The sequence below is a fragment of the Leptodactylus fuscus genome, unplaced genomic scaffold (genome assembly GCF_031893055.1).
Source record: "Leptodactylus fuscus isolate aLepFus1 unplaced genomic scaffold, aLepFus1.hap2 HAP2_SCAFFOLD_124, whole genome shotgun sequence".
Lineage (NCBI taxonomy): Eukaryota > Metazoa > Chordata > Amphibia > Anura > Leptodactylidae > Leptodactylus > Leptodactylus fuscus.
In genome coordinates, this window is record NW_027440077.1 from 215,399 (window position 1) to 238,314 (window position 22,916).

Sequence of the window (22,916 nt, forward strand, 5' to 3'; positions counted from 1 at the left end):
TCACTCTCTCCCTCCCTCCCCCCCCTTCACTCTCTCCCTCCCTCCCCCCCCTTCACTCTCTCCCTCCCTCCCCCCTCACTCTCCCCCCCCTCCCCCCTCACTCTCTCCCCCTCACTCTCTCCCCCTCACTCTCTCCCTCTCACGCTCTCTCCCTCCCTCTCACGCTCTCCCTCCCTCCCCCTCACTCTCTCACTCCCTCACTCTCTCCCTCCCTCCCCCTCACTCACTCTCTCCCTCCCTCCCCCCTCACTCTCTCCCCCTCACTCACTCTCTCCCCCTCACTCTCTCCCTTCCTCCCTCCCCCTCACTCTCTCCCTTCCTCCCTCCCCCTCACTCTCTCCCTTCCTCCCCCTCACTCACTCTCTCCCCCTCACTCTCTCCCTTCCTCCCTCCCCCTCACTCTCTCCCTTCCTCCCCCTCACTCACTCTCTCCCTCCCTCCCCCCTCACTCTCTCCCCCTCACTCACTCTCTCCCCCTCACTCTCTCCCTTCCTCCCTCCCCCCTCACTCTCTCCCTTCCTCCCTCTCCCTCCCTTCCTCCCCCTCACTCTGTCACTCCTTCCCTCCCCCTTACTCTCTCACTTTCTCACTCCCTTTCTCACGCACACCCCCCTCCCTTTTTCCCTATCTAGCCCTTCCTAACTAACCCCCCTGCCCACCCAATCCTACTCGCTCGCTTCCCCCGCCACTGCAGAATAGTCAGCATTTTTATCTTGCCTATTACAGATCAGGGCTGTGACTATGGATTATAGGACTGGGGTGATGGATTATGGGCCTAGGCTGTGACTATGGATTATACAGACAGTGAGTACATAGTTTACATGGGCACATGGTATACACCCCGTATACAGACAGTGAGTACATAGCTTACATGGCACATGGTATACACCCCGTATACAGACAGTGAGTACATAGCTTACATGGCACATGGTATACACCCCGTATACAGACAGTGAGTACATAGCTTACATGGGCACATGGTATACACCCCGTATACAGACAGTGAGTACATAGCTTACATGGCACATGGTATACACCCCGTATACAGACAGTGAGTACATAGCTTACATGGCACATGGTATACACCCCGTATACAGACAGTGAGTACATAGCTTACATGGGCACATGGTATACACCCCGTATACAGACAGTGAGTACATAGCTTACATGGGCACATGGTATACACCCCGTATACAGTGAGTACATAGCTTACATGGGCACATGGTATACACCCCGTATACAGACAGTGAGTACATAGCTTACATGGGCACATGGTATACACCCCGTATACAGACAGTGAGTACGTAGCTTACATGGGCACATGGTATACACCCCGTATACAGACAGTGAGTACATAGCTTACATGGGCACATGGTATACACCCCGTATACAGACAGTGAGTACATAGCTTACATGGCACATGGTATACACCCCGTATACAGACAGTGAGTACATAGCTTACATGGGCACATGGTATACACCCCGTATACAGACAGTGAGTACATAGCTTACATGGCACATGGTATACACCCCGTATACAGACAGTGAGTACATAGCTTACATGGCACATGGTATACACCCCGTATACAGACAGTGAGTACATAGCTTACATGGGCACATGGTATACACCCCGTATACAGACAGCGAGTACATAGCTTACATGGGCACATGGTATACACCCCGTATACAGACAGTGAGTACATGGCTTACATGGGCACATGGTATACACCCCGTATACAGACAGTGAGTACATGGCTTACATGGGCACATGGTATACACCCCGTATACAGACAGTGAGTACATAGCTTACATGGGCACATGGTATACACCCTGTATACAGACAGTGAGTACATAGCTTACATGGCACATGGTATACACCCCGTATACAGACAGTGAGTACATGGCTTACATGGCACATGGTATACACCCCGTATACAGACAGTGAGTACATAGCTTACATGGGCACATGGTATACACCCCGTATACAGACAGTGAGTACATAGCTTACATGGGCACATGGTATACACCCCGTATACAGACAGTGAGTACATAGTTTACATGGGCACATGGTATACACCCCGTATACAGACAGTGAGTACATAGCTTACATGGCACATGGTATACACCCCGTATACAGACAGTGAGTACATAGCTTACATGGGCACATGGTATACACCCCGTATACAGACAGTGAGTACATAGCTTACATGGGCACATGGTATACACCCCGTATACAGACAGTGAGTACATAGTTTACATGGGCACATGGTATACACCCCGTATACAGACAGTGAGTACATAGCTTACATGGCACATGGTATACACCCCGTATACAGACAGTGAGTACATAGCTTACATGGGCACATGGTATACACCCCGTATACAGACAGTGAGTACATAGCTTACATGGGCACATGGTATACACCCTGTATACAGACAGTGAGTACATAGCTTACATGGGCACATGGTATACACCCTGTATACAGACAGTGAGTACATAGCTTACATGGGCACATGGTATACACCCCGTATACAGACAGTGAGTACATAGCTTACATGGCACATGGTATACACCCCGTATACAGACAGTGAGTACATAGCTTACATGGGCACATGGTATACACCCCGTATACAGACAGTGAGTACATAGCTTACATGGGCACATGGTATACACCCCGTATACAGACAGCGAGTACATAGCTTACATGGGCACATGGTATACACCCCGTATACAGACAGTGAGTACATAGCTTACATGGGCACATGGTATACACCCCGTATACAGACAGTGAGTACATGGCTTACATGGGCACATGGTATACACCCCGTATACAGACAGTGAGTACATAGCTTACATGGGCACATGGTATACACCCCGTATACAGACAGTGAGTACATAGCTTACATGGGCACATGGTATACACCCCGTATACAGACAGTGAGTACATAGCTTACATGGGCACATGGTATACACCCCGTATACAGACAGTGAGTACATAGCTTACATGGGCACATGGTATACACCCCGTATACAGACAGTGAGTACATAGCTTACATGGGCACATGGTATACACCCCGTATACAGACAGTGAGTACATAGCTTACATGGGCACATGGTATACACCCCGTATACAGACAGTGAGTACATAGCTTACATGGGCACATGGTATACACCCCGTATACAGACAGTGAGTACATAGCTTACATGGGCACATGGTATACACCCCGTATACAGACAGTGAGTACACATGGTATACACCCCGTATACAGACAGTGAGTACATAGCTTACATGGGCACATGGTATACACCCCGTATACAGACAGTGAGTACATGGCTTACATGGGCACATGGTATACACCCCGTATACAGACAGTGAGTACATAGCTTACATGGGCACATGGTATACACCCCGTATACAGACAGTGAGTACATGGCTTACATGGGCACATGGTATACACCCCGTATACAGACAGTGAGTACATAGCTTACATGGGCACATGGTATACACCCTGTATACAGACAGTGAGTACATAGCTTACATGGCACATGGTATACACCCCGTATACAGACAGTGAGTACATGGCTTACATGGCACATGGTATACACCCCGTATACAGACAGTGAGTACATAGCTTACATGGGCACATGGTATACACCCCGTATACAGACAGTGAGTACATAGCTTACATGGGCACATGGTATACACCCCGTATACAGACAGTGAGTACATAGCTTACATGGGCACATGGTATACACCCCGTATACAGACAGTGAGTACATAGCTTACATGGGCACATGGTATACACCCTGTATACAGACAGTGAGTACATAGCTTACATGGGCACATGGTATACACCCCGTATACAGACAGTGAGTACATAGCTTACATGGGCACATGGTATACACCCCGTATACAGACAGTGAGTACATAGCTTATATGGGCACATGGTATACACCCCGTATACAGACAGTGAGTACATAGCTTACATGGGCACATGGTATACACCCCGTATACAGACAGTGAGTACATAGCTTACATGGCACATGGTATACACCCCGTATACAGACAGTGAGTACATAGCTTACATGGGCACATGGTATACACCCCGTATACAGACAGTGAGTACATAGCTTACATGGGCACATGGTATACACCCCGTATACAGACAGCGAGTACATAGCTTACATGGCACATGGTATACACCCCGTATACAGACAGCGAGTACATAGCTTACATGGGAACATGGTATACACCCCGTATACAGACAGTGAGTACATAGCTTACATGGCACATGGTATACACCCCGTATACAGACAGTGAGTACATAGCTTACATGGGCACATGGTATACACCCCGTATACAGACAGTGAGTACATAGCTTACATGGGCACATGGTATACACCCCGTATACAGACAGTGAGTACATAGCTTACATGGGCACATGGTATACACCCCGTATACAGACAGTGAGTACATAGCTTACATGGGCACATGGTATACACCCCGTATACAGACAGTGAGTACATAGCTTACATGGGCACATGGTATACACCCCGTATACAGACAGCGAGTACATAGCTTACATGGCACATGGTATACACCCTGTATACAGACAGTGAGTACATAGCTTACATGGGCACATGGTATACACCCCGTATACAGACAGTGAGTACATAGCTTACATGGGCACATGGTATACACCCCGTATACAGACAGCGAGTACATAGCTTACATGGCACATGGTATACACCCTGTATACAGACAGTGAGTACATAGCTTACATGGGCACATGGTATACACCCCGTATACAGACAGTGAGTACATAGCTTACATGGGCACATGGTATACACCCCGTATACAGACAGTGAGTACATAGCTTACATGGGCACATGGTATACACCCTGTATACAGACAGTGAGTACATGGCACATGGTATACACCCCGTATACAGACAGTGAGTACATAGCTTACATGGGCACATGGTATACACCCTGTATACAGACAGTGAGTACATAGCTTACATGGGCACATGGTATACACCCCGTATACAGACAGTGAGTACATAGCTTACATGGGCACATGGTATACACCCCGTATACAGAGAGTGAGTACATAGCTTACATGGGCACATGGTATACACCCCGTATACAGACAGTGAGTACATAGCTTACATGGCACATGGTATACACCCCGTATACAGACAGTGAGTACATAGCTTACATGGGCACATGGTATACACCCCGTATACAGACAAGTGAGTACATAGCTTACATGGGCACATGGTATACACCCCGTATACAGACAGTGAGTACATAGCTTACATGGGCACATGGTATACACCCCGTATACAGACAGTGAGTACATAGCTTACATGGGCACATGGTATACACCCTGTATACAGACAGTGAGTACATAGCTTACATGGGCACATGGTATACACCCTGTATACAGACAGTGAGTACATGGCTTACATGGGCACATGGTATACACCCCGTATACAGACAGTGAGTACATAGCTTACATGGGCACATGGTATACACCCCGTATACAGACAGTGAGTACATAGCTTACATGGGCACATGGTATACACCCCGTATACAGACAGTGAGTACATAGCTTACATGGGCACATGGTATACACCCTGTATACAGACAGTGAGTACATGGCTTACATGGCACATGGTATACACCCCGTATACAGACAGTGAGTACATAGCTTACATGGGCACATGGTATACACCCTGTATACAGACAGTGAGTACATAGCTTACATGGGCACATGGTATACACCCCGTATACAGACAGTGAGTACATAGCTTACATGGGCACATGGTATACACCCTGTATACAGACAGTGAGTACATAGCTTACATGGGCACATGGTATACACCCTGTATACAGACAGTGAGTACATAGCTTACATGGGCACATGGTATACACCCCGTATACAGACAGTGAGTACATAGCTTACATGGGCACATGGTATACACCCCGTATACAGACAGTGAGTACATAGCTTACATGGGCACATGGTATACACCCCGTATACAGACAGTGAGTACATAGCTTACATGGGCACATGGTATACACCCCGTATACAGACAGTGAGTACATAGCTTACATGGGCACATGGTATACACCCCGTATACAGACAGTGAGTACATAGCTTACATGGGCACATGGTATACACCCCGTATACAGACAGTGAGTACATAGCTTACATGGGCACATGGTATACACCCCGTATACAGACATGAGTACATAGCTTACATGGGCACATGGTATACACCCCGTATACAGACAGCGAGTACATAGCTTACATGGGCACATGGTATACACCCCGTATACAGACAGTGAGTACATAGCTTACATGGGCACATGGTATACACCCCGTATACAGACAGCGAGTACATAGCTTACATGGGCACATGGTATACACCCCGTATACAGACAGTGAGTACATAGCTTACATGGGCACATGGTATACACCCCGTATACAGACAGTGAGTACATGGCTTACATGGCACATGGTATACACCCTGTATACAGACAGTGAGTACATAGCTTACATGGGCACATGGTATACACCCCGTATACAGACAGCGAGTACATAGCTTACATGGGCACATGGTATACACCCTGTATACAGACAGTGAGTACATAGCTTACATGGGCACATGGTATACACCCCGTATACAGACAGCGAGTACATAGCTTACATGGGCACATGGTATACACCCCGTATACAGACAGTGAGTACATAGCTTACATGGGCACATGGTATACACCCCGTATACAGACAGTGAGTACATAGCTTACATGGGCACATGGTATACACCCCGTATACAGACAGTGAGTACATAGCTTACATGGCACATGGTATACACCCCGTATACAGACAGTGAGTACACAGCTTACATGGCACATGGTATACACCCCGTATACAGACAGTGAGTACATAGCTTACATGGGCACATGGTATACACCCCGTATACAGACATGAGTACATAGCTTACATGGGCACATGGTATACACCCTGTATACAGACAGTGAGTACATAGCTTACATGGGCACATGGTATACACCCTGTATACAGACAGTGAGCACATAGCTTACATGGGCACATGGTATACACCCCGTATACAGACAGTGAGTACATAGCTTACATGGCACATGGTATACACCCCGTATACAGACAGTGAGTACATAGCTTACATGGGCACATGGTATACACCCCGTATACAGACAGTGAGTACATAGCTTACATGGGCACATGGTATACACCCCGTATACAGACAGTGAGTACATAGCTTACATGGGCACATGGTATACACCCTGTATACAGACAGTGAGTACGTAGCTTACATGGGCACATGGTATACACCCCGTATACAGACAGTGAGTACATAGCTTACATGGGCACATGGTATACACCCCGTATACAGACAGTGAGTACATAGCTTACATGGGCACATGGTATACACCCCGTATACAGACAGTGAGTACATAGTTTACATGGGCACATGGTATACACCCTGTATACAGACAGTGAGTACATAGCTTACATGGGCACATGGTATACACCCTGTATACAGACAGTGAGTACATAGCTTACATGGGCACATGGTATACACCCCGTATACAGACAGTGAGTACATAGTTTACATGGGCACATGGTATACACCCCGTATACAGACAGTGAGTACATAGCTTACATGGGCACATGGTATACACCCTGTATACAGACAGTGAGTACATAGCTTACATGGGCACATGGTATACACCCCTGTATACAGACAGTGAGTACATAGTTTACATGGGCACATGGTATACACCCCGTATACAGACAGTGAGTACATAGCTTACATGGCACATGGTATACACCCTGTATACAGACAGTGAGTACATAGCTTACATGGGCACATGGTATACACCCTGTATACAGACAGTGAGTACATAGCTTACATGGGCACATGGTATACACCCCGTATACAGACAGTGAGTACATAGCTTACATGGGCACATGGTATACACCCCGTATACAGACAGTGAGTACATAGCTTACATGGGCACATGGTATACACCCCGTATACAGACAGTGAGTACATAGCTTACATGGGCACATGGTATACACCCCGTATACAGACAGTGAGTACATAGCTTACATGGGCACATGGTATACACCCCGTATACAGACAGTGAGTACATAGCTTACATGGGCACATGGTATACACCCCGTATACAGACAGCGAGTACATAGCTTACATGGCACATGGTATACACCCCGTATACAGACATGAGTACATAGCTTACATGGCACATGGTATACACCCTGTATACAGACAGTGAGTACATAGCTTACATGGGCACATGGTATACACCCTGTATACAGACAGTGAGTACATAGCTTACATGGGCACATGGTATACACCCTGTATACAGACAGTGAGTACATGGCTTACATGGGCACATGGTATACACCCCGTATACAGACAGTGAGTACATAGCTTACATGGGCACATGGTATACACCCCGTATACAGACAGTGAGTACATAGCTTACATGGGCACATGGTATACACCCCGTATACAGACAGCGAGTGCATAGCTTACATGGGCACATGGTATACACCCCGTATACAGACAGTGAGTACATAGCTTACATGGGCACATGGTATACACCCCGTATACAGACAGTGAGTACATAGCTTACATGGGCACATGGTATACACCCCGTATACAGACAGTGAGTACATAGCTTACATGGGCACATGGTATACACCCCGTATACAGACAGTGAGTACATGGCTTACATGGTATACACCCCGTATACAGACAGTGAGTACATAGCTTACATGGGCACATGGTATACACCCCGTATACAGACAGTGAGTACATAGCTTACATGGGCACATGGTATACACCCCGTATACAGACAGTGAGTACATAGCTTACATGGGCACATGGTATACACCCCGTATACAGACAGTGAGTACATAGCTTACATGGGCACATGGTATACACCCCGTATACAGACAGTGAGTACATAGCTTACATGGGCACATGGTATACACCCCGTATACAGACAGTGAGTACATAGCTTACATGGGCACATGGTATACACCCTGTATACAGACAGTGAGTACATGGCTTACATGGCACATGGTATACACCCCGTATACAGACAGTGAGTACATAGCTTACATGGGCACATGGTATACACCCCGTATACAGACAGTGAGTACATAGCTTACATGGGCACATGGTATACACCCCGTATACAGACAGTGAGTACATAGCTTACATGGGCACATGGTATACACCCCGTATACAGACAGTGAGTACATAGTTTACATGGGCACATGGTATACACCCCGTATACAGACAGTGAGTACATAGCTTACATGGGCACATGGTATACACCCTGTATACAGACAGTGAGTACATAGCTTACATGGGCACATGGTATACACCCCGTATACAGACAGTGAGTACATAGCTTACATGGGCACATGGTATACACCCCGTATACAGACAGTGAGTACATAGCTTACATGGGCACATGGTATACACCCCGTATACAGACAGTGAGTACATAGCTTATATGGGCACATGGTATACACCCCGTATACAGACAGTGAGTACATAGCTTACATGGGCACATGGTATACACCCCGTATACAGACAGTGAGTACATAGCTTACATGGGCACATGGTATACACCCCGTATACAGACAGTGAGTACATAGCTTACATGGGCACATGGTATACACCCCGTATACAGACAGTGAGTACATAGCTTACATGGGCACATGGTATACACCCCGTATACAGACATGAGTACATAGCTTACATGGGCACATGGTATACACCCCGTATACAGACAGCGAGTACATAGCTTACATGGGCACATGGTATACACCCCGTATACAGACAGTGAGTACATAGCTTACATGGGCACATGGTATACACCCCGTATACAGACAGTGAGTACATAGCTTACATGGGCACATGGTATACACCCCGTATACAGACAGTGAGTACATAGCTTACATGGGCACATGGTATACACCCCGTATACAGACATGAGTACATAGCTTACATGGGCACATGGTATACACCCCGTATACAGACAGTGAGTACATAGCTTACATGGGCACATGGTATACACCCCGTATACAGACAGTGAGTACATGGCTTACATGGGCACATGGTATACACCCCGTATACAGACAGTGAGTACATGGCTTACATGGCACATGGTATACACCCTGTATACAGACAGTGAGTACATAGCTTACATGGGCACATGGTATACACCCCGTATACAGACAGCGAGTACATAGCTTACATGGGCACATGGTATACACCCCGTATACAGACAGTGAGTACATAGCTTACATGGGCACATGGTATACACCCCGTATACAGACAGCGAGTACATAGCTTACATGGGCACATGGTATACACCCCGTATACAGACAGCGAGTACATAGCTTACATGGGCACATGGTATACACCCCGTATACAGACAGTGAGTACATAGCTTACATGGGCACATGGTATACACCCCGTATACAGACAGTGAGTACATAGCTTACATGGGCACATGGTATACACCCCGTATACAGACAGCGAGTACATAGCTTACATGGGCACATGGTATACACCCCGTATACAGACAGTGAGTACATAGCTTACATGGGCACATGGTATACACCCCGTATACAGACAGTGAGTACATAGCTTACATGGGCACATGGTATACACCCCGTATACAGACAGTGAGTACATAGCTTACATGGCACATGGTATACACCCCGTATACAGACAGTGAGTACACAGCTTACATGGCACATGGTATACACCCCGTATACAGACAGTGAGTACATAGCTTACATGGGCACATGGTATACACCCCGTATACAGACATGAGTACATAGCTTACATGGGCACATGGTATACACCCCGTATACAGACAGTGAGTACATAGTTTACATGGGCACATGGTATACACCCTGTATACAGACAGTGAGTACATAGCTTACATGGGCACATGGTATACACCCTGTATACAGACAGTGAGTACATAGCTTACATGGGCACATGGTATACACCCCGTATACAGACAGTGAGTACATGGCTTACATGGGCACATGGTATACACCCCGTATACAGACAGTGAGTACATAGCTTACATGGGCACATGGTATACACCCTGTATACAGACAGTGAGTACATAGCTTACATGGGCACATGGTATACACCCCGTATACAGACAGTGAGTACATAGCTTACATGGGCACATGGTATACACCCCGTATACAGACAGTGAGTACATAGCTTACATGGGCACATGGTATACACCCTGTATACAGACAGTGAGTACATAGCTTACATGGCACATGGTATACACCCTGTATACAGACAGTGAGTACGTAGCTTACATGGGCACATGGTATACACCCCGTATACAGACAGTGAGTACGTAGCTTACATGGGCACATGGTATACACCCTGTATACAGACAGTGAGTACATAGCTTACATGGGCACATGGTATACACCCCGTATACAGACAGTGAGTACATAGCTTACATGGGCACATGGTATACACCCCGTATACAGACAGTGAGTACATAGCTTACATGGGCACATGGTATACACCCCGTATACAGACAGTGAGTACATAGCTTACATGGCACATGGTATACACCCCGTATACAGACAGTGAGTACATAGCTTACATGGCACATGGTATACACCCCGTATTCAGACAGTGAGTACATAGCTTACATGGCACATGGTATACACCCCGTATACAGACAGTGAGTACATAGCTTACATGGGCACATGGTATACACCCCGTATACAGACAGTGAGTACATAGCTTACATGGGCACATGGTATACACCCCGTATACAGACAGTGAGTACATGGCTTACATGGGCACATGGTATACACCCCGTATACAGACACTCATGCAGTATATACAGACAGTGAGCACATAGCTTACATGGGCACATGGTATACACCCCGTATACAGACACTCATGCAGTATATACAGACAGTGAGCACATAGCTTACATGGGCACATGGTATACACCCCGTATACAGACACTCATGCAGTGTATACAGACAGTGACCTGCTCTCTGATCTTTGCTGTCAGGAATCCAGGAAGAACTTTGCCCGCTGGGTGTGACAGCACCTGCCGACAGCACCTGGAAGCTTCCCCAGTGACAGACAGCTCTCAGACACAGCCATGGACGGTGCCCAGGGACTGATGGAGCGCTACCAGGCTGCCGTCCCGGGGTACAGAGTGCCCCCTTATGGCTGGAGGATCTGCCTGGCACACGAGTTTCAGGAGAAGAGGAAACCCTTCCAGCTGGAGCATGTGTCTGCCGCCAAAAAGCTGGCTTATCTCCCTATGGGCGTCCGGTAAGCAACATCTATATATAGTAGATTACACTCCGGGATCCAGTCTGTATATAGTAGATTACACTCCGGGATCCAGTCTGTATATAGTAGATTACACTGCTGAATCCAGTCTGTATATAGTAGATTACACTCTAGGATCCGGTCTGTATATAGTAGATTACACTGCTGAATCCAGTCTGTATTTAGTAGATTACACTCCGGGATCCAGTCTGTATATAGTAGATTACTCTCCGGGATCCAGTCTGTATATAGTAGATTACACTGCTGAATCCAGTCTGTATATAGTAGAGTACACTCCGGGATCCAGTCTGTATATAGTAGACTACACTCTAGGATCCAGTCTGTATATAGTAGATTACACTGCTGAATCCAGTCTGTATTTAGTAGATTACACTCCGGGATCCAGTCTGTATATAGTAGATTACTCTCCGGGATCCAGTCTGTATATAGTAGATTACACTGCTGAATCGAGTCTGTAAATAGTAATCTACTATATACAGACTGGATTCAGCAGTGTAGATTACACTCCGGGATCCAGTCAGTATATAGTAGATTACACTCCAGGATCCATTCTGTATTTAGTAGATTACACTCCGGGATCCAGTCTGTATATAGTAGATTACACTCCTGGATCCAGTCTGTATATAGTAGATTACACTCCTGGATCTAGTCTGTATATAGTAGATTACACTTCGGGATCCATTCTGTATATAGTAGATTACACTCCGGGATCCAGTCTGTATATAGTAGACTACACTCTAGGATCCAATCTGTATATAGTAGATTACACTGCTGAATCCAGTCTGTATTTAGTAGATTACACTCCGGGATCCAGTCTGTATATAGTAGATTACACTCTGGGATCCAATCTGTATATAGTAGATTACACTGCTGAATCCAGTCTGTATTTAGTAGATTACACTCCGGGATCCAGTCTGTATATAGTAGATTACACTCCAGGATCCATTCTGTATTTAGTAGATTACACTCCGGGATCCAGTCTGTATATAGTAGATTACACTCCTGGAACTAGTCTGTATATAGTAGATTACACTTCGGGATCCATTCTGTATATAGTAGATTACACTGCTTAATCCAGTCTTTATATAGTAGATTACACTCCGGGATCCAATCTGTATTTAGTAGATTACACTCTGGGATCCAGTCTGCATATAGTAGATTACACTCCTGGATCCAGTCTGTATATAGTAGATTACACTCCGGGATCCAATCTGTATTTAGTAGATTACACTCTAGGATCCAGTCTGTATATAGTACATTACACTCCGGGATCCAGTCTGTATATAGTAGGTTACACTGCTTAATCCAGTCTGTATTTAGTAGATTACACTCTAGGATCCAGTCTGTATTTAGTAGATTACACTCTAGGATCCAGTCTGTATATAGTAGATTACACTCCGGGATCCAGTCTGTATATAGTAGATTACACTCCTGCATCTAGTCTGTATATAGTAGATTACACTCCGGGATCCAGTCTGTATTTAGTAGATTACACTCTAGGATCCAGTCTGTATATAGTACATTACACTCCGGGATCCAGTCTGTATATAGTAGATTACACTCCTGGATCTAGTCTGTATATAGTAGATTACACTCCGGGATCCAGTCTGTATTTAGTAGATTACACTCTAGGATCCAGTCTGTATATAGTAGATTACACTGCTGAATCCAGTCTGTATTTATTAGATTCCTTCCGGGATCCAGTCTGTATATAGTAGATTACCCTCTGGCATCCAGTCTGTATATAGTAGATTACACCCCGGGATCCAGTCTGTATATAGTAGATTACACTCTGGGATCCAGTCTGTATATAGTAGATTACACTCCTGGTTCCAGTCTGTATATAATAGATTACACCCCGGGATGCAGTCTTTATATAGTAGATTACACTCCGGGATCCAGCCTGTATATAGTACATTACACTCTGGGATCCAGTCTGTATATAGTAGATTACACTCTGGGATCCAGTCTGTATATAGTAGATTACACTCCGGGATCCAGTCTGTATATAGTACATTACACTCCGGGATCCAGTCTGTATATAGTAGATTACACCCCGGGATCCAGTCTGTATATAGTAGATTACACTCCAGGATCCAGTCTGTATATAGTAGACATTTTTTCCTCTTTCTATAGGTATCTCATCTGGTGGCTCCGCAAGACCTATGTAGAGAAGAAAGCGCCATTTATAGACATGTTCAACTCGGTACCTCTGCGTCAGATCTATGGTAAGCTTCTTCTCACCTGACTGCTGTCCAACTCCGTGTCCCTTCTCTGCTGACTCCTCCGTGTCCCTTCTCTGCTGACTCCTCCGTGTCTCTTCTCTGCTGACTCCTCCTTGTCCCTTCCCTGCTGACCCCTCAGTGTCCCTTCCCTGCTGACCCCTCAGTGTCCCTTCTCTGCTGACTCCTCCTTGTCCCTTCCCTGCTGACCCCTCCGTGTCCCTTCTCTGCTGACCCCTCCGTGTCCCTTCTCTGCTGACTCCTCCTTGTCCCTTCCCTGCTGACCCCTCAGTGTCCCTTCCCTGCTGACCCCTCAGTGTCCCTTCTCTGCTGACTCCTCCTTGTCCCTTCTCTGCTGACCCCTCCGTGTCTCTTCTCTGCTGACTCCTCCTTGTCCCTTCCCTGCTGACCCCTCCGTGTCTCTTCTCTGCTGACCCCTCCGTGTCCCTTCCCTGCTGACCCCTCCGTGTCCCTTCCCTGCTGACCCCTCCGTGTCCCTTCCCTGCTGACCCCTCCGTGTCCCTTCCCTGCTGACCCCTCCATGTCCCTTCTCTGCTCACCCCTCCGTGTCTCTTCTGTGCTGACCCCTCCGTGTCCCTTCCCTGCTGAACCCTCAGTTTCCCTTCTCTGCTGACCCCTCCGTGTCCCTTCCCTGCTGACCCCTCCGTGTCTCTTCTCTGCTGACCCCTCCGTGTCTCTTCTGTGCTGACCCCTCCGTGTCCCTTCCCTGCTGAACCCTCAGTTTCCCTTCTCTGCTGACCCCTCCGTGTCTCTTCTCTGCTGACCCCTCCGTGTCCCTTCCCTGCTGACCCGTCTGTGTCTCTTCCCTGCTGACTCCTCCGTGTCCCTTCTCTGCTGACTCCTCCGTGTGCCTTCCCTGCTGACCCCTCCGTGTCCTTTCCCTGCTGACCCCTCAGTGTCCCTTCCCTGCTGACTCCTCCGTGTCCCTTCCCTGCTGACCCCTCCGTGTCCCTTCTCTGCTGACTCCTCCTTGTCCCTTCCCTGCTGACCCCTCCGTGTCCCTTCTCTGCTGACCCCTCCGTGTCCCTTCTCTGCTGACTCCTCCTTGTCCCTTCCCTGCTGACCCCTCAGTGTCCCTTCCCTGCTGACCCCTCAGTGTCCCTTCTCTGCTGACTCCTCCTTGTCCCTTCTCTGCTGACCCCTCCGTGTCTCTTCTCTGCTGACTCCTCCTTGTCCCTTCCCTGCTGACCCCTCCGTGTCTCTTCTCTGCTGACCCCTCCGTGTCCCTTCCCTGCTGACCCCTCCGTGTCCCTTCCCTGCTGACCCCTCCGTGTCCCTTCCCTGCTGACCCCTCCGTGTCCCTTCCCTGCTGACCCCTCCATGTCCCTTCTCTGCTCACCCCTCCGTGTCTCTTCTGTGCTGACCCCTCCGTGTCCCTTCCCTGCTGAACCCTCAGTTTCCCTTCTCTGCTGACCCCTCCGTGTCCCTTCCCTGCTGACCCCTCCGTGTCTCTTCTCTGCTGACCCCTCCGTGTCTCTTCTGTGCTGACCCCTCCGTGTCCCTTCCCTGCTGAACCCTCAGTTTCCCTTCTCTGCTGACCCCTCCGTGTCTCTTCTCTGCTGACCCCTCCGTGTCCCTTCCCTGCTGACCCGTCTGTGTCTCTTCCCTGCTGACTCCTCCGTGTCCCTTCTCTGCTGACTCCTCCGTGTGCCTTCCCTGCTGACCCCTCCGTGTCCTTTCCCTGCTGACCCCTCAGTGTCCCTTCCCTGCTGACTCCTCCGTGTCCCTTCTCTGCTGACCCCTCCGTGTCCCTTCCCTGCTGACCCCTCCGTGTCCCTTCCCTGCTGACCCCTCCGTGTCCCTTCCCTGCTGACCCCTCCGTGTCCCTTCTCTGCTGACCCCTCAGTGTCCCTTCCCTGCTGACTCCTCCGTGTCCCTTCTCTGCTGACCCCTCCGTGTCCCTTCTCTGCTGACCCCTCCGTGTCCCTTCCCTGCTGACCCCTCCGTGTCCCTTCCCTGCTGACCCCTCCGTGTCCCTTCTCTGCTCACCCCTCCGTGTCTCTTCTGTGCTGACCCCTCCGTGTCCCTTCCCTGCTGAACCCTCAGTTTCCCTTCTCTGCTGACCCCTCCGTGTCCCTTCCCTGCTGACCCCTCCGTGTCTCTTCTCTGCTGACCCCTCCGTGTCTCTTCTCTGCTGACCCCTCCGTGTCCCTTCCCTGCTGACCCCTCCGTGTCCCTTCCCTGCTGACCCCTCCGTGTCCCTTCTCTGCTGACCCCTCCGTGTCCCTTCCCTGCTGACCCCTCCGTGTCTCTTCTCTGCTGACCCCTCCGTGTCTCTTCTCTGCTGACCCCTCCGTGTCCCTTCCCTGCTGACCCCTCCGTGTCCCTTCCCTGCTGACCCCTCCGTGTCCCTTCTCTGCTGACCCCTCCGTGTCCCTTCTCTGCTGACCCCTCCGTGTCTCTTCTCTGCTGACCCCTCCGTGTCTCTTCTCTGCTGACCCCTCCGTGTCTCTTCTCTGCTGACCCCTCCGTGTCTCTTCTGTGCTGACCCCTCCATGTCCCTTCCCTGCTGAACCCTCAGTTTCCCTTCTCTGCTGACCCCTCCGTGTCTCTTCTGTGCTGACCCCTCCGTGTCCCTTCCCTGCTGACCCCTCCATGTCCCTTCCCTGCTGACCCCTCCGTGTCTCTTCTCTGCTGACCCCTCCGTGTCCCTTCTCTGCTCACCCCTCCGTGTCCCTTCTCTGCTCACCCCTCCGTATCTCTTCTGTGCTGACCCCTCCGTGTCCCTTCCCTGCTGAACCCTCAGTTTCCCTTCTCTGCTGACCCCTCCGTGTCTCTTCTCTGCTGACCCCTCCGTGTCCCTTCTCTGCTCACCCCTCCGTGTCCCTTCTCTGCTCACCCCTCCGTGTCTCTTCTGTGCTGACCCCTCCGTGTCCCTTCCCTGCTGAACCCTCAGTTTCCCTTCTCTGCTGACCCCTCCGTGTCCCTACTCTGCTAACTCCTCCGCTCCTCCATGTCTCTTCTCTGTGACTCCTCCTTGTCCCTTCTCTGCTGACCCCTCCGTGTCCCTTATCTACTGACTCCTCAGTGTCTCTTCTGTGCTGACCCCTCCGTGTCCCTTCCCTGCTGAACCCTCAGTTTCCCTTCTCTGCTGACCCCTCCGTGTCCCTTCCCTGCTGACCCCTCCGTGTCCCTTCTCTGCTCACCCCTCCGTGTCTCTTCTGTGCTGACCCCTCCGTGTCCCTTCCCTGCTGAACCCTCAGTTTCCCTTCTCTGCTGACCCCTCCGTGTCCCTTCCCTGCTGACCCGTCTGTGTCTCTTCCCTGCTGACTCCTCCGTGTCCCTTCTCTGCTGACTCCTCCGTGTCCCTTCCCTGCTGACCCCTCCGTGTCCTTTCCCTGCTGACCCCTCAGTGTCCCTTCCCTGCTGACTCCTCCGTGTCCCTTCCCTGCTGACCCCTCAGTGTCCCTTCTCTGCTGACCCCTCCGTGTCCCTTCTCTGCTGACCCCTCCGTGTCCCTTCCCTGCTGACCCCTCCGTGTCCCTTCCCTGCTGACCCCTCCGTGTCCCTTCTCTGCTCACCCCTCCGTGTCTCTTCTGTGCTGACCCCTCTGTGTCCCTTCCCTGCTGAACCCTCAGTTTCCCTTCTCTGCTGACCCCTCCGTGTCCCTTCCCTGCTGACCCCTCCGTGTCTCTTCTCTGCTGACCCCTCCGTGTCTCTTCTCTGCTGACCCCTCCGTGTCCCTTCCCTGCTGACCCCTCCGTGTCCCTTCCCTGCTGACCCCTCCGTGTCCCTTCTCTGCTGACCCCTCCGTGTCCCTTCCCTGCTGACCCCTCCGTGTCTCTTCTCTGCTGACCCCTCCGTGTCTCTTCTCTGCTGACCCCTCCGTGTCCCTTCCCTGCTGACCCCTCCGTGTCCCTTCCCTGCTGACCCCTCCGTGTCCCTTCTCTGCTGACCCCTCCGTGTCCCTTCCCTGCTGACCCCTCCGTGTCTCTTCTCTGCTGACCCCTCCGTGTCTCTTCTCTGCTGACCCCTCCGTGTCTCTTCTCTGCTGACCCCTCCGTGTCTCTTCTCTGCTGACCCCTCCGTGTCTCTTCTCTGCTGACCCCTCCGTGTCTCTTCTGTGCTGACCCCTCCATGTCCCTTCCCTGCTGAACCCTCAGTTTCCCTTCTCTGCTGACCCCTCCGTGTCTCTTCTGTGCTGACCCCTCCGTGTCCCTTCCCTGCTGACCCCTCCATGTCCCTTCCCTGCTGACCCCTCCATGTCCCTTCCCTGCTGACCCCTCCGTGTCTCTTCTCTGCTGACCCCTCCGTGTCCCTTCTCTGCTCACCCCTCCGTGTCCCTTCTCTGCTCACCCCTCCGTATCTCTTCTGTGCTGACCCCTCCGTGTCCCTTCCCTGCTGAACCCTCAGTTTCCCTTCTCTGCTGACCCCTCCGTGTCTCTTCTCTGCTGACCCCTCCGTGTCCCTTCTCTGCTCACCCCTCCGTGTCCCTTCTCTGCTCACCCCTCCGTGTCTCTTCTGTGCTGACCCCTCCGTGTCCCTTCCCTGCTGAACCCTCAGTTTCCCTTCTCTGCTGACCCCTCCGTGTCCCTACTCTGCTAACTCCTCCGCTCCTCCATGTCTCTTCTCTGTGACTCCTCCTTGTCCCTTCTCTGCTGACCCCTCCGTGTCCCTTATCTACTGACTCCTCAGTGTCTCTTCTCTGCTGACCCCTCCGTGTCCCTTCCCTGCTGACCCCTCCGTGTCTCTTCTCTGCTGACCCCTCCGTGTCTCTTCTGTGCTGACCCCTCCATGTCCCTTCCCTGCTGAACCCTCAGTTTCCCTTCTCTGCTGACCCCTCCGTGTCTCTTCTGTGCTGACCCCTCCGTGTCCCTTCCCTGCTGAACCCTCAGTTTCCCTTCTCTGCTGACCCCTCCGTGTCTCTTCTCTGCTGACCCCTCCGTGTCCCTTCTCTGCTCACCCCTCCGTGTCCCTTCTCTGCTCACCCCTCCGTGTCTCTTCTGTGCTGACCCCTCCGTGTCCCTTCCCTGCTGAACCCTCAGTTTCCCTTCTCTGCTGACCCCTCCGTGTCTCTTCTCTGCTGACCCCTCCGTGTCCCTTCCCTGCTGACCCGTCTGTGTCTCTTCCCTGCTGACTCCTCCGTGTCCCTTCTCTGCTGACTCCTCCGTGTCCCTTCCCTGCTGACCCCTCCGTGTCCTTTCCCTGCTGACCCCTCAGTGTCCCTTCCCTGCTGACCCCTCCGTGTCTCTTCTCTGCTGACCCCTCGGTGTCCCTTCCCTGCTGACCCCTCCGTGTCCCTTCCCTGCTGACCCCTCCGTGTCCCTTCCCTGCTGACCCCTCAGTGTCCCTTCCCTGCTGACCCCTCCGTGTCTCTTCTCTGCTGACCCCTCGGTGTCCCTTCCCTGCTGACCCCTCCGTGTCCCTTCTCTGCTGACTCCTCCGTGTCCCTTCCCTGCTGACCCCTCAGTGTCCCTTCTCTGCTGACCCCTCCGTGTCCCTTCTCTGCTGACCCCTCCGTGTCCCTTCCCTGCTGACCCCTCCGTGTCCCTTCCCTGCTGACCCCTCCGTGTCCCTTCCCTGCTGACCCCTCCGTGTCCCTTCCCTGCTGACCCCTCCGTGTCCCTTCTCTGCTCACCCCTCCGTGTCTCTTCTGTGCTGACCCCTCCGTGTCTCTTCTCTGCTGACCCCTCCGTGTCTCTTCTCTGCTGACCCCTCCGTGTCCCTTCCCTGCTGACCCCTCCGTGTCCCTTCCCTGCTGACCCCTCCGTGTCCCTTCTCTGCTGACCCCTCCGTGTCCCTTCCCTGCTGACCCCTCCGTGTCTCTTCTCTGCTGACCCCTCCGTGTCTCTTCTCTGCTGACCCCTCCGTGTCTCTTCTCTGCTGACCCCTCCGTGTCTCTTCTCTGCTGACCCCTCCGTGTCTCTTCTCTGCTGACCCCTCCGTGTCTCTTCTGTGCTGACCCCTCCATGTCCCTTCCCTGCTGAACCCTCAGTTTCCCTTCCCTGCTGACCCCTCCGTGTCTCTTCTGTGCTGACCCCTCCGTGTCCCTTCCCTGCTGACCCCTCCATGTCCCTTCCCTGCTGACCCCTCCGTGTCTCTTCTCTGCTGACCCCTCCGTGTCCCTTCTCTGCTCACCCCTCCGTGTCCCTTCTCTGCTCACCCCTCCGTATCTCTTCTGTGCTGACCCCTCCGTGTCCCTTCCCTGCTGAACCCTCAGTTTCCCTTCTCTGCTGACCCCTCCGTGTCTCTTCTCTGCTGACCCCTCCGTGTCCCTTCTCTGCTCACCCCTCCGTGTCCCTTCTCTGCTCACCCCTCCGTGTCTCTTCTGTGCTGACCCCTCCGTGTCCCTTCCCTGCTGAACCCTCAGTTTCCCTTCTCTGCTGACCCCTCCGTGTCCCTACTCTGCTAACTCCTCCGCTCCTCCATGTCTCTTCTCTGTGACTCCTCCTTGTCCCTTCTCTGCTGACCCCTCCGTGTCCCTTATCTACTGACTCCTCAGTGTCTCTTCTCTGCTGACCCCTCCGTGTCCCTTCCCTGCTGACCCCTCCGTGTCTCTTCTCTGCTGACCCCTCCGTGTCCCTTCCCTGCTGAACCCTCAGTTTCCCTTCTCTGCTGACCCCTCCGTGTCTCTTCTGTGCTGACCCCTCCGTGTCCCTTCCCTGCTGAACCCTCAGTTTCCCTTCTCTGCTGACCCCTCCGTGTCTCTTCTCTGCTGACCCCTCCGTGTCCCTTCCCTGCTGAACCCTCAGTTTCCCTTCTCTGCTCACCCCTCCGTGTCTCTTCTGTGCTGACCCCTCCGTGTCCCTTCCCTGCTGAACCCTCAGTTTCCCTTCTCTGCTGACCCCTCCGTGTCCCTACTCTGCTAACTCCTCCGCTCCTCCATGTCTCTTCTCTGTGACTCCTCCTTGTCCCTTCTCTGCTGACCCCTCCGTGTCCCTTATCTACTGACTCCTCAGTGTCTCTTCTCTGCTGACCCCTCCGTGTCCCTTCCCTGCTGACCCCTCCGTGTCTCTTCTCTGCTGACCCCTCCGTGTCTCTTCTCTGCTGACCCCTCCATGTCCCTTCCCTGCTGAACCCTCAGTTTCCCTTCTCTGCTGACCCCTCCGTGTCTCTTCTGTGCTGACCCCTCCGTGTCCCTTCCCTGCTGAACCCTCAGTTTCCCTTCTCTGCTGACCCCTCCGTGTCTCTTCTCTGCTGACCCCTCCGTGTCCCTTCTCTGCTCACCCCTCCGTGTCCCTTCTCTGCTCACCCCTCCGTGTCTCTTCTGTGCTGACCCCTCCGTGTCCCTTCCCTGCTGAACCCTCAGTTTCCCTTCTCTGCTGACCCCTCCGTGTCTCTTCTCTGCTGACCCCTCCGTGTCCCTTCCCTGCTGACCCGTCTGTGTCTCTTCCCTGCTGACTCCTCCGTGTCCCTTCTCTGCTGACTCCTCCGTGTCCCTTCTCTGCTGACTCCTCCGTGTCTCTTCTCTGCTGACCCCTCAGTGTCCCTTCCCTGCTGACCCCTCCGTGTCTCTTCTCTGCTGACCCCTCCGTGTCTCTTCTCCTGCTGACCCCTCCGTGTCTCTTCTCTGCTGACCCCTCCGTGTCTCTTCTCTGCTGACCCCTCCGTGTCTCTTCTCTGCTGACTCCTCCGTGTCTCTTCTCTGCTGACTCTTCCGTGTCTCTTCTCTGCTGACCCCTCGGTGTCCCTTCCCTGCTGACCCCTCCGTGTCTCTTCTCTGCTGACCCCTCCGTGTCTCTTCTCTGCTGACCCCTCCGTGTCTCTTCTCTGCTGACCCCTCCGTGTCTCTTCTCTGCTGACCCCTCAGTGTCTCTTCCCTGCTGACCCCTCCGTGTCTCTTCTCTGCTGACCCTTCCGTGTCTCTTCTCTGCTGACTCTTCCGTGTCTCTTCTCTGCTGACCCCTCCGTGTCTCTTCCCTGCTGACCCCTCGGTGTCCCTTCCCTGCTGACCCCTCTGTGTCCCTTCCCTGCTGACCCCTCCGTGTCCTTTCCCTGCTCACCTCTCGATGTCCCTTCTTAGAGCCCTTGCCCTCTGCTTGCGCTGGGTGTGTATTTGGGTAGCTATGTGCGGCACGCTGGGCACCTGTTTGGCGGCATTCCTCTCCTGCTGCCACTCTCCTGCACTCTCCTTGTCGTGCCACTTCTATTATTATTTTTACTGTTACTCCTTCAGTTCCACCTTAACCAGTTAAACCAGTTGCGGAGGCCTGCAGCCATGTATTATGTGCAGCGTGCCGGCGCCTCACGTGTCCTCCGCCCCACCGTAACCAC

The 22,916-nt window shown here is 51.5% G+C and overlaps 1 protein-coding gene across 1 annotated transcript in view; it reads left to right on the plus strand.

Annotated features, from left to right (window-relative positions):
* Nucleotides 1-731: 731 nt before the first annotated feature.
* Nucleotides 732-22,916, plus strand: part of GBA2 (glucosylceramidase beta 2) — a gene marked incomplete at its 3' end in the record, with an annotated part of 73,219 nt that continues 51,034 nt past the window's right edge. The window contains exons 1-3 of the mRNA XM_075261397.1: nt 732-804; nt 12,170-12,438; nt 14,596-14,687. Coding sequence (XP_075117498.1) covers nt 12,263-12,438; nt 14,596-14,687 — 268 coding nt within the window. The remainder of the gene's footprint in view (nt 805-12,169; nt 12,439-14,595; nt 14,688-22,916) is intronic.